Source organism: Hipposideros armiger, unplaced genomic scaffold, assembly GCF_001890085.2.
Source record: "Hipposideros armiger isolate ML-2016 unplaced genomic scaffold, ASM189008v1 scaffold_426, whole genome shotgun sequence".
Lineage (NCBI taxonomy): Eukaryota > Metazoa > Chordata > Mammalia > Chiroptera > Hipposideridae > Hipposideros > Hipposideros armiger.
Genome location: NW_017731776.1, coordinates 517,547 through 530,041, shown reverse-complemented (window position 1 = coordinate 530,041; position 12,495 = coordinate 517,547). Strand labels below are relative to the sequence as shown.

The following is a 12,495-nucleotide window of genomic DNA, read 5'->3' as shown; positions in this document are numbered from 1 at the left end:
GGGGTAAGGGGAGAAAACAAACCAAAGGACTCTCAAAGTAAATCTCGACAAAATGGAAAACAGAACTTTACAGGTGTTTTACAAAGCAAGTCTGCCTGTTTAAGGATGAGGAAGCGGGGTTCAGGGGCGCTGGGTGGCCTGCCAAGCTCACAGAGCATTTGTGCCCATTTGTGCCTGGCTGCTGACGCCCAGTCTGCTCTGCTTTGGGGTTGCTCCTCTGGGCTCCGGGAGGAGGTGGGAGGCTGGGCTGGAGGGAGGCCAGGAGGATGCTCTGGGCTGGGTGGGGTGGGCCTGGTGAGGAGCCTTCTGCTTGTTTGTTCTGGGTACTGGGTGATGTGGGAGGAGAGACACCTGGGAAGAAGGGTCCAAAGTCCCCACTTATGGCCTTGGGGGAGTTAATGTGTAATACTCTAGGATATAACCTGGCCGGTGAGGTGAGACCCTGAGCCCAGGCCTCCAGGAGTTACTGAGAGCTGCCTCCAAGAGCTGCCGCCATGTCGGTGAGGATGCTGGCTTCCGTAGTCATCCACATCTTTGCCTGAATGAGGGTGGGGTGGGGTTGCTAGGGGAAAAGCGTCACTGCCCCTCTCCAGGCCTTAGTTTCCCCATCTGTGTAGTGAGGAGGTTGGACAGATCATCTCCGCAGCCCTGCAGCGCCGAGGCGCTCTGCTTCCTCCTCCACCGTGCTGAGCCTGTCTCTTCCACTCTCTAGCCTCAGTTTGCACATCAGTAATAATAATATCTATTGAGCTTTATAAAGATGAAGAAACTGAGGCTCAGAGATTAAATTGCCCAAGGTTACCATCTGTACGTTGCAGGGCATTGAGTGGATGGTCTTTGGAGTCCCTGATTCTTTGATTCCAAACCTGGCTCTGCCATAGCTTGCTGTGCGGCCTTGGATGAGTCACTGCCCCTCTCTGAGCCGAAGTCGCCTGCATTTGGGTCACAGATAGCCTCTTTTGAGGATTAGGTGGGATATTATTAATAGCTTCCTGTATCAGAAATGTATCCTCTTGCAGTTTTAGAGGCTAGAGGCCTGAAATCAAGGTGCCAGCAGGGCCAGGGCCATGCTCTCTCTGAAGGCTCTAGGGAGGACCTTTCTTGTCTCTTCCAGCTCCTGGTGGTGGCTGGCAACCGGAGGCGTTCCCTGGCTTGTAGCCGCAGCACTCAGTCTCTGCCTCCATCCTCAATGTCACGGCTTTCTCCTCTGTGTGTTTGTGTCTCTGGGTCCAAATTTCCCTCTTCTTATAAGAACACCGGTCATATTGGATTCAGGGCCCACCCAAAACCTGTACGACCCCATCTTAACTTGATTACAGCTGCAAAGACCCTATTTCCAAATAGGCCACATTTACAGGTTCCAGGTGGACAGGATTTTTTTGGGAACACTATTCAAGGCAATACAGGTGGGATGCAGAGTTTGAATGTGACTGGAAGGGGTCATGTGTGGAAGGAATGAAGTTCTCCCCACCCTCTGACTCTCAGGGAGGGCCTTTGGGGCCCAGACACTTTCCTCACTGTCTCTTTCTCCTGGTCATCCCGCCCCCTCCCCCCCCTCCTTCTTTCCTCCTTCTCCAGAGACCACCTAGTCCAAGTCTCTTATATTACAGATCGGGCAACCGAGGACCAGGGAGTGGCACAGCTGGCCCCAGGCCACTCGCCAGTTTAGGAATAGAGCTGGCATTAGACCCGGACCACTGACACCACCCCACCCCACCCCAGCTTTGCCTTCTGTCTGCTTGGGCCTCAGGCTTTGTTGAGTGGGGACCAGGATGCCGGGCCTGTACACTTCCACAGGTACCCCTATTAGTCGAGCTGCACCCCAACCCTGGATAACAATAAGTAATTCTAATAACGGCCACCCCTCGATTTGCCTTAGTCTGTGCCTGGCCCTATGCATGGGGCTTCACAAATACGACCTCAAATTCTCCCAACCAGCTTGAAGGTGGGTGCTACTAACCTCAAGGCCTTCAATAGCGTCTATTACACAGAGGACACTTAGCAACTGGTTTTGAATGAATACATCAAATCAGCACATTTTATAGGTGAGGAAAATGAGATTTGGAGAGGGTCTTTGATGGACATTTCAGACGTGTGACTTCTGGAGTTTTATAGACTCTAAGTTTTGGATGGACCAAGACCTGCACACCTTTGATACAGTCATTTTCTGTTAGGAAATTGACTCCAAGTTTGTGCAGGAACGAAACATGTCCTCGTTTGGGGGATTCTGCTAAGGCCACTGTGCCTTCATCACTTGAACACATTTGAGAACCCTGAGATCAGCAGGGACCAGTCTATCCATTTCACAGATGGGCGAACTGAAGTACCCCTAGCTGAGCCCTATGTCTCCAGATCCAGCTGTTCTGCTAATCGGGCTAGGATGGATGTGAGCAAAGCAAAATGGACCACAGGGGGCCTCTGGGAAGCTTTGATCCGAGCACTGGCTCTCTCCCTTTCCAGCTCAGCTCCGTCATGTGGGCAGGGGGAGAGTGAGACCTGTGGCCAGGTCGAGATGGGATGATAATGATGAAAAGCATCTGGAAACGTGTGTGATTGATCTTTTTGTGGACTGGTTTTCTGTTGGTGCAGGGGAAATTTGAGATTACGAACATGAACATGAAGTTGGGGACAACCCTGAAGATCAAGGGCAAGATCGCTGATGATACTGATAGGTGAGCAAAGGGGAAGGTGGGGTGTAGGAGAGGGGACCGTCCGCAGACCCTGAACAGGCCAGGAGGGTGGGGGCAGGCAGGGCAGCACAATGAGATGGTCAGAGATGAGAGTGATCTCAGGCCAAATGGGCTTTTTTTTACATCCTTGTTCACTCTCACACCCCTGCTGTCTCCTGTCCTCTTAGGACCCGCCTTCATATCTGAGGCTAGGTGTGGGGACCCTCTGAATTCCACAGCTGACGCTATATGCTCTATTCTTTGGCCCCAACAGACACTGGAAGGGCAGGTGAGGTAGCCCCTGGAACTCTGCGCACTCCTGTGGGTCAGGTGCCTCTACTGAAGGCAGCCCCGCCCTGCACCCCCCAGGGACACCACCCTCTTTACCTAGCTGAGCGGCTGGGGGCCACACACGTTAAACCAGAGGCAGCCACCAGGGGGCGCCAAATGGCCTTGTTTGCATCCTCTCCATTAGAAGCAGGCACAATTTTATCCACCTGGCGGGATTGCAGCTCAGCACTGGGCTCTCATGTGTGTAGAACAATTTCAGCATTCCTTGGGACTGATCTCCATCACCTTTTGGTTGGGAAGGGGCCAGGCAGATGCATGGGATAGGAGCCAAAAGAAAACTCACCCCTTTCTCCCACTTGGGTCCCTCAAGGTTACAGAAAAGTGAGATACCTCTGATCTGAGACCTCCCAAAGGCACCCCGTGACCCAGAATGTTTCATTCTCAGGGACCCTTAAGATCTAACCTAGGCTCCTGTAGTGATCCTACCAAGAAGTCACACAACCCGGGTTGCATATCTCTGATGACAGGGAGCTCCCCAGCTTAGTTTGACAACTATTTATGGCCAAACTTAATAGGTCTTCAGATAGCTAAAGACAGCAGTTCTCTCCCCCCCCCCCCCCCCCCCCCCCCCCCCCGGGATAGGCACTCCTAATTCCTGGAACTTTCACTGTCAGTTCCTCTTCTGTAGAGAGCCTTAGTTTGTGCTCCTAATGGAATGCGATAATCCAGTGCCAAGTCTGACCATGTTGTCACCTCTCTTGTTTTAAGGCACAGGTCTCAATTAACACAACCTTTCTTTGGTGATTCCTCCAGCTTGTGATCAACCAAGACCCTGTGACCCAAACTGTTTTACCCAGAGCAGGCCCCTAATACTTACCTGTTACCCCTTCCTCTGCAGTTTTATCATTAACCTGGGCCAAGGGACAGATAAATTGGACCTGCATTTCAACCCACGCTTCAGTGAATCCACCATCATCTGCAACTCACTGGATGGCGAATGGGGGCAGGAACAAAGGGAAGATCACCTGTGCTTCAGCCCAGGGTCAGAGGTCAAGGTGAGGTCAAAGGGGAGAGGGAGGGACCTGAGGACAATGTCAAAGGGAGAGCCCAGATGGTAGGGAACCCTGGGCTAGACACATACTGGCACTGTTTGAGCCATCAGGCACTGCCCTGGCCCATTTCCAGGGTGCCTCCTGACTCCCTGACTCCCTCCTTTCCACTGCAGTTCACCGTGACCTTTGAGAGAGATGAATTTAAGGTGAAGCTGCCAGACGGGCACCAGATGACCTTTCCTAATAGGCTGGGCCACAGCCACCTGAGCTACCTGAGCGTGCAGGGCGGGTTTAACATCTCCTCTTTCAAGCTTGACTGAGCAGGCAGCACCTCACCCGAATGACGGACCCCCGGCACTGACTCCCTACCCTGAGCTTCTTCCCAGTCACACTGGACCGGCAGCCCTTGGGTCTTGGCTCCCCACCTGCATTTACTGCCCCTCTGACCCCATTTTCCTCTCCTAAGGCTAAGAACAAACTAAAGAATCCATCTTTACCCAGTCTTTCTGTGGCACAAACCGTGGTTGGTGTTTTCCATGCATTTTAATGCTCAGTATCCTCATAATACAGAGGAAACTGAGGCACAGGCCTGCCAAGTGGGGGTTGGGACATGCTCCCAAATACCTACCTCTAAGCACCCACTCCTGCTTACCTATCCCCTGTTATCACCAGGGAGAGTGCCAAGCTGCCCTGTGGGATTATGGGGCAGGCACTAGCTCCAGGCACCTGGGCCAGGGGCTATTCCCGGAACTGCAGATAAGGGCTCCCACCTGGGCCTCTTATCACAGGAACATTCATTCCAGTCTGGTTACTCATTACCTAGGCCCATCCCCTCACTGGGGGCCCAGGGGGGGGGGTCCTTGGCGTCCAAACCCAATGCTGAGGGTATTTAAGCAGGTGGAGCTGACGCTGTTCTCCCAGGTCCCCAAACATCTTGCAGGACACCTTTTATCAAAAAAGCCTTTTTTAATCAGGACCCAGAGGCAGGTCTGGGGTGCACAGGAAGTTGGGGGGGAGGTCACACCTGATTCTTCTCTGAGGCTTCTGGGACGAGAGGGGTTGGGGTGGGAATGTTGGGGAAGCCGCCGTAGCAAGGGCTGGGGCTCAGGGATGCAGCGGGAACCTGCTGGGGGCAGCTCCAGGATGAGCTGGGGCAGGCCGTCCCTTTGGGAGGAGACAAAGGCCCTGTGTGGTATGCTTCCTACCCCCCAGCCAGAAAGGTCAGCTTCCCTAGCACAAAGGCAGCACTGTGAGGCTGGGCCCTGCAGCCAGTGGGGGCGGGGCTGAAGAAGTGGCCATTGGGTCTGGAGTGGCAGTGGGGGGAGGCAGGTCAGCCTGGCAGGGCCCTCGGAACATCCAGGTCCCAGAACAAGCCTAGCCTCCCTCCCAGGTCTGTCCTGCAGAGTGGAAGGGTTTGGGGGCAACTTAGGTTCTCCCATCTGTCGTTGGCGGGACCCAGCTGTCAGGTGAGGGGCTGGCTCTGCATTTGGGCTCTTCATGGGCAGCGGCCTGAGGCTGGGCCGGGTCCTGAGCCCATGCTCAGCCATTCACACCTTGACCTCGTCGTCCTCCTCAGCATCGGCAAACTCAAAAGTGTTTGCTTGCACTGCGCGGGGCACAGGGGCCCTGCTGCCTGCCTGGGGTGACCCCCACTCTTCGTCCAGGCTCTCCCAAGAGGCCCGAGCTTGGGGTAGCACCTCCACCAGCTCCCGCCGGGCATCCATTTCAGTGTAGTGGCGGGTGCCCCAGCCTGCTCCCCAGTGCCTGCCAGGGACCATGTCAGCAGGTGGGCGGGGACACTCTCCCATCGGGCTGACCCTCGCTTCAGCCATTGGGCCCAACCCAGTGGTTACCCCATTGGGGTAGTGTCCACGGGGTGGAGGGCTTGAGGCATGGGCTGGGGGATTTGTGGCAGGGGCTGGGGGGTTTGTGGCAGGGGCTGAGGCTGGGGGGGTTGCAGCAGAGGCTGGGGCTGGGGTCTCAGCTGCAGAGGTTTCTGAGAGGCTCATGACCCCCAGCAGCTCGCTGAGGAGAGAGGGCCCAAGGTCAAGGTCCAGGCGGAAGGACAGAAGGGAGTCAGAGCGGCGGAGCTCAGGCTCAGAGGGGAAGGAACTGTCACGGTCTCGGTCACGAGTCTTTTCTGGGCGAGACAAGCGGGATATGGTGCAGAACCCGGAGTCCAGGCCTAGAAGAGAAATGGAGAAATGGGGCATGGGGTCAGAGCTGGGTCCTTAACCAGGAATTGAGGAGGGGAGAGCCAGCGCCAACCCCAGCTTGCTATGTGGCCTCTAGCAAGTCGCTCCCCGATCTGGTCTCAGTTTCTCACATCGCTCCAATATAGTGAGCCCCATGGCCTCTTGTGTGGGCCTCCTGTCAATCCTGGAAGCTGAAAATTGACATCATTCTCATTCCCATTTTGCAGAGGAAGAAAGTGAGGCTCAATTTGGAAGGAGGGGAAGGGCTTGCCTAGGGCCACAGTCTGATGGGGTGGAGCCATGCCTGAGCTTAAATCTCCTGACTTTTAGTCCCAACTATGAACTTGGCCATGGCCCCTGGTCTCCTGTCATGACAGTGGCCGATGGCTAAAGTTGAACACTCAGCATGTGGGCTGATCACAGGGATGGAACCAGCAGCTAGGGTCTGACTGCATAGAAGTCACAGACTCTAAAGACAGGCAGATGCTCTCCAAAGGTCCAGGCCCTGGCTCCAGGGCTACCAGGCCTGAGACACAGCGGGGTTACTGAGGACCAGCCCTCAGTGGGGTTCCCGCCAGTGACCCGCAGGGGGAGCACTAGAGGCAGCCGCAGGTGGTTGGGGCAAGGCTGCAGGGAAGTGGATGGCCGCCAGGTGGCAGCAGGACCCCCGTTCCCAGGTGAACTGTCCAGCAGAGCCCAGGCGGCACCTGCCTGTCCCCACCAGGGCAAGAAGGGCTTCTGGCTTCTGTCCATGTGAGTGATTTTCCAAATTTGTCAGTGTATTTTGGGGAGTGAATTGGTTCCCACCCCTTGACCCATCCACGGTCTGGGGTTTGGGCCTGACCTCCATGATGAAACCAAACTACTGTGGGGGAAAAGGGCTCACTCGGAGGCGTGGCTGAACCATCGAACCCTCTGGGCCTCAGCATCTGAAAAATGAGCAAATAACCCAGGCGCTCACCATAACTGGAGTGGCCGTCCGTGGAGCCGGCAGGGCTGCTGTCGAAGCTGAACTTGCTCACCACAAGGCTGTCGTAGGTGGCCTGGTTGAGCTGGGGCAGGGAGATGGCGTTCTTGATGATGGGGGAGATGGCGGGTGGAGCAGGCGAGGAAGCCTGTGGGGAAGCTATCCTCCGGGATGGCACCCCCACTCTGCGCACCTGCTGTAGCTTCTTGGCCAGGAAGCTGCGGGGCGAGCGGTGGGTGCCCCCAGAGCTGCCGTGGTGGTTGCTGAGGAAGGAGGTGTCACCAAAGACATCCCCACCGCGGCCCACGTGCATAGTGTGGCGGAAGTCCCCAAGTGGGGGGCTGATCATGTCTGCAGTCAGCCGCCTTTTCCCCTGGGAGCTGGATACCCAGCCCACAGGCGAGAGCTTGCCCAGGTTCATGGCGGGGACTCCTCTGGCCCCCTGGGGGCCTGGCATCAGCTCTAGCTGTTCACAGCTGCTGGTGCATGCCCACTTAGGGCCTGGCGTGGGTGGTGGGCTAGGATCAGGGTCCACTTCTCAGCTCCTTCCTTCCCACTGTAAGGCGGTGGACAGAGGCTGTCTCTCTGTTCTCCTAAGGTGCTGCCCCCAAACACTGAGGCTGTGGCGGGTCCATGGCTTGTCTCTCCCTGAGGCCTGGCTCCTGGACTCGTGGAAGCAGCTATAGATGGTCCGTCCAAGAACAGAGAAGGCACAAGATGTGCCTCAAACATGGACAGCCCGTCTCCTGACCAGGGTAGAGACCTGAAAGACAGACAGAGAGAAAAGTGATGGTAGGCCTGGGGAATCCTGGGTCCAAATACTAACAGCTAAAGAGAACACACAATGGGGCCGGCCGAGTGGCTCAGTTGGTTAAGAGCTTGCTCAAGAGTGTGAGCTCTGAGCAACAGCGGTTCGACACCCAGCCCAAGCTGAGCTGCCGCTGAACTGTCAACAGATGGCGGGATGGCTCAGCTAAAAAAAACAAAACAAAACAGAGAACACACAATGATAGCCAACAACAGGGTGGGGATCACAGACAAAATGCCGAGCAGACACACAACGGATGACACATTCCATGTATAGGATTTAAGAACAGGCCAAGCTAAACAGTGATAGAAATCAGAATTGCAGTTGCCTTTTGATTGGCACAAAGAATTCATCAAGCTATACACTGAAGACATGTGTACATTACATCTTCAGATGTGTGTATGGTCATTATACAGGGCCCATTTATGAAACACCTACTAAGTGCCAACAACTTTTGTCCATCACTCATTTAACCCATACAACAGCCCCGAGGAAGGCACTACATTAGAGTGGAGACACTGAGGCACAAAGAAGTGAAGTGATTTGCCTGAGGCTACACAGGAGGAAATGGTGAAGCAGGGCCTCCCAGATCCCTTGAGCCCCAAGCTACACTGCCTCCTGCTGGAAGGTTGAGCAAGTCACTTCCCTTCTCCATGGGTTAGATTGTCTTGATTCAATGGCCAGGAGGGAGGTGGTGCCCGGCAAAGGCTTTGAAGAGTTGTGTAAACAGTCTAGCAGAGGTTCCTGAGAACCCTCCGCCTTCAAGGTGCTTCCTGGAAAAAGGATCCTGTGGTCGAAAGTGGCTTTTTCCAGATGCCTCCTTATTGCCTGAGCGTATTCTTTATCATAGTTTGTCATAGTGACGTAGGAGCTTTCTCATCAGGGAACAAGTTTTGGAAAAAGCTCAGCTGGTGCCAAAGCTATTCCTTGCCCACTCTCACCCCTCCTGATCTCCCCACAACCCCCGTCTTCTCTAAGCTCCTCTTGGTCTGGCCCTCTCCCTTCTAGCATCATTGGAGGTGCAGGACGAAGGACACCTATGGGGCTTATGGTCCAACCACCAGTTTTCCTGTGGCCCAGAGCAGAACCAAGTTTGCTCAAGGTCACATCAAGAGAACTAGTTGAAACTTGAACTCAGAGCCTCTGACTCACAAAGCCTTTTAACTTGCTCCTGGAGCCCAATCTTGTCTCCCCAGATTGGCAGAACCCTCTGAGGGTGGGGCAGCTGCCTGGATTTTCCTGCCTTCCTCCTTTCCAGCCCCAGCTTGGGCTCTGCACATGGCAATGCCAAATCAATACTGGTTTAATCAGGAGATCTTCATGCCACAGGATAACCTTCATGCCAAATGATCACCCCTTACCACCTTCCAAGGGAGAGTAGGTAGGGGATTCAGTGGCCTCACCATGTGACCTTGGGCAAGTCACTTACCTCCACAGGCCTGGAACCTCAGCTGATAAAAGCTGATAATAATCCCAAACAAGAACACCTAGACCTGGGTCTCAACATTTTTTAAAAAAACTTTGCTGCCATCTCCAAACATAAAAATCTCAATACTGCCCTTTGACTGTTATTTGAAATTCAAAATAGGTTAAATAACAAGATAAAAACAAAGAAGGCAATACAACAAAGCTCACTTTGTTTTCCGACTACATTCTCTTCCCTTCCCAACATCTGATCCTCCCCCAACCCTAACTCCTCCCCCCGGGGGGTGGGGTATTCTGAATCATTCTTTACCCTGGCACCCACGGCACCAAGAAGTCCTCGTGGAATGTTTGTTGTAGTTATGAGGCGCTCTGCAGTTGGTCAACCTTTATATGATGTCATCTGACTCTCCAACAGCCCCACAGAGCTACAGGGTTAGCCCATTTCACAGGAAGAGCCAAGGTTTAGAGGGAAGGGACTTGGCCAAGGTCACACAGCAGGTACATGGAACAGGCCAGGTTTCTCTGCTCTGCAGATGAGGGATGAATCTCTGCGGGAAGGAATTGGGGGGGGGGCGGGACGGGTCATTCTGAAATGTCATATGGAGGGGACACTGTGTCTGCCCTGTGGTCACATCCACCTCTCTCTCTCCTAGTCCCCCAACTTCCTGGCTTCTTGAAACAAGTCTTCCCTCTCATCAAAAAGGGCTTGGGCTCCCACCCAATCCCCATGGCCACTTTAACCTGGGAGACCAGCTTCCACGCCAGTCTTGTGATGGTCCCACCTCCCAAATGCCTCTGGGCATCTCCAAGAGGTTTCCACCTGCCCACTGCAGTAGAGAGACCCTGCCATGTTCTGGGGCCAAAGACAGGACACTGTTACTGGGAACATGTTTTTTTCCCACGTGGAAAATAAGAACAGCATCAAAAGTCCCCTCCCAGGAGAGTTGTAAGAGTGAACGTTGCTGTAGTTAAACCCCCTGTTGCTGGAGCAGGGTAGCTCTAGATTCAAGTCCAACATCCTTATACTAACATCTCTCATTCTGGGGACTCTTGGTGGCAGCTATCTGGCACTTGATGCAGACCACAGTATTGCTGGTGATCAAATATGCTCTACCTGGCCCTGAAGTAAGCAGGGGTCTGGGTGACCTGGTACAAGGCCTAGCTCCCCTCACTAGCCCTGGAATACTATCTGCTAATGCTCACAGCACCCATTTTACAGATGAAAAAAAGGCACAGAAAGAGAATTATCTTGCCCCAGATCACACAGCAGAAAAAGTGGAATGGCTGGGAACCTCCCAGGATTCTACTAACATCAGGAGTAAATGCTGGGGGTGGGTGAAGACTCTAGGGGCATAGGGGAGAGTTGTTGGAAGAGGCCATAGCCAGCCAGCCTGGGAGACCGGGAAGGACAGAGCTGGGAGGCAGCAGAGACTCAGCTCTGCAGATTCAGTGTGCCTATGGCCTGGGCAAGCGTGGTTACCATGCAGCCTCGGTGTCCCAGGAGTCTTTATATTTACTCTACAGAGGATAGTCAGGCCTGGGCATATGGTAGGAGCTTACTCAACGGTGGTAAGGACCGCAAAGACGAGGTTTGAGGCCCCAGGCAGGGGCCCTGTATTGGGAGAGGCCAACAGGGGCCGCTGTGGAGGCACATGTGGTTGGGGGCAGGCCAGGAACCCGTCTGACTGCAGGGGGTAGGGCAGAGGCGCGGGCAGAGGCGCAGGCAGGGGCAGCCGCACCTTGGCGCTCACCTGGGGATCACCCGCGAGGCCCTGGTGTCCTCGAGGGGCGCCACCTCTTATCCTGGAGGCCACTCGCGTGCACACAGCCCCCTCCCGCAAGGGTCCCCTGGGTAACACCACTCCTACGGATAGACAGCGGGACCCTATCTTGGTTAGGGCTGCTCTGGCCCCTGGAATAGGGGTTAACTCCCTGGGGGCTGGCTTCTCATGCTCTTCCAAGGGCAGCTGCTTCAGGTGGAGAGACTGAGAAACTGGGAGCAGGTTAGGAGGAGGGTACACTATGGACCCCAGGGGAGGTGGGAGGAAGAGGGGCTGGACGCTTCTAGCCCCACCATCCCAAGTTAGTTAGAGCCAAGTCCGCTCCTCACTGGGCGAGGCAGAGCGGCTACGGGCCAGTCTCCCACAGACTTGGGTTACAGTGCCCGCACCGCGTTTCGTGCCGCGGTGGCCTCCAGGTCAGTTCCTTGGCCTCGCTGAGCCTCAGTGTCCCGGTCTAGAAAATGGGCTTCAGGCGTCGCAGGTCTTGAAATGGTTGGGGCAAGGGCAGACCATCTCGAGGGCAGTTGGGGTTGGAAGTCCGGGAAAGCCTTCAGCCACAAAACATTCCTTCTGGGGGGCAGGAGGTTCGAATGTGGAAAAGTCGCTCCGCGGGGGAAGGGGACAGCGGGCTGCCTTGGCCCGAGGGGAACCGGACGAGATGACCTCATCTGCTGCTCGGGACTGGAATGCGGCGGTTGGGGAGGGGGCAGGGTGCCTGGTCCATCTCCCTGGCGGGACCCCCCCCCCCCACTTCCCGCTCTCTGCGCCGGCTTCGTCCAGGGGCCCGACATTCCTACTCATCGCCCCCTCCCGGTTCCTTCCCTTCCCTCCGCAGGGCAGGAAGGAGCTTAGACGGACCTCTGTTCGCCCCCTTCCTCCCGCCCCCCGCTGCACCCTCCTTCCCTCCAATTCTCGGCCCCGCTCCGCCTGCCGGGAACACAGAAAACACCACCCGAAAACTTGGAGCTTCCCGGCGCCGCTCGGCGCTCCGCGCTCCAGGCCTTCCTGTTGGCACCCGGGCGCCTGCGGCGGGCGGTCCCCTCCCCCGTCCCGGCCCGGAGAGCCTAGGCGCGTGCAGTCTCTGCGGGCGCCGCACACCCGCGCCGCGTCCACGACCACCCGAGGCTCGGGGACCCGCGGGCCAGCTCGTTGTTACCTTCTCTCCTCGAGCCTCGGGGACGAGGGCGCGGGCAGACGCGGGAGCAGCGGCGGCGGCGGCGGGAGCGCGTCCCGGCGCGCAGCCGGGGCGAGTCGCTGGGCCGGTCTGCGCCGCCCTGGCCGCGGGCTCCGCGGGCTGGCTCCGGGGC

At 55.9% G+C, this 12,495-nt stretch overlaps 2 protein-coding genes across 4 annotated transcripts; one reads left to right on the top strand and one right to left on the bottom strand.

Moving 5' to 3' along the window:
- Positions 1–384: 384 nt before the first annotated feature.
- Positions 385–4,477, top strand: LGALS2 (galectin 2). Its single transcript, XM_019664576.1, has 4 exons — positions 385–500; positions 2,590–2,672; positions 3,859–4,015; positions 4,186–4,477. Exons 1-4 carry the CDS (start codon positions 495–497, stop codon positions 4,330–4,332), a joined length of 393 nt encoding a protein of 130 aa, XP_019520121.1. The 5' UTR covers positions 385–494; the 3' UTR covers positions 4,333–4,477.
- Positions 4,478–4,958: 481 nt separating this feature from the next.
- CDC42EP1 (CDC42 effector protein 1) lies at positions 4,959–12,463 on the bottom strand. 3 transcript variants are annotated; one of them, XM_019664552.1, is made up of 4 exons: positions 12,345–12,463; positions 9,718–9,955; positions 7,169–7,937; positions 4,959–6,197 (listed from the first exon to the last, which is right to left on the bottom strand). In XM_019664552.1, the coding sequence occupies exons 3-4, from the start codon at positions 7,629–7,631 to the stop codon at positions 5,560–5,562; spliced, it is 1,101 nt and encodes a 366-aa protein (XP_019520097.1). In that variant the 5' UTR covers positions 7,632–7,937; positions 9,718–9,955; positions 12,345–12,463; the 3' UTR covers positions 4,959–5,559. The 3 variants fall into 3 exon arrangements, with proteins under 3 accessions (XP_019520097.1, XP_019520096.1, XP_019520098.1); XM_019664551.1 differs by lacking the exon at positions 9,718–9,955; XM_019664553.1 differs by lacking the exons at positions 9,718–9,955; positions 12,345–12,463 and adding an exon at positions 11,159–11,899.
- Positions 12,464–12,495: the final 32 nt, after the last annotated feature.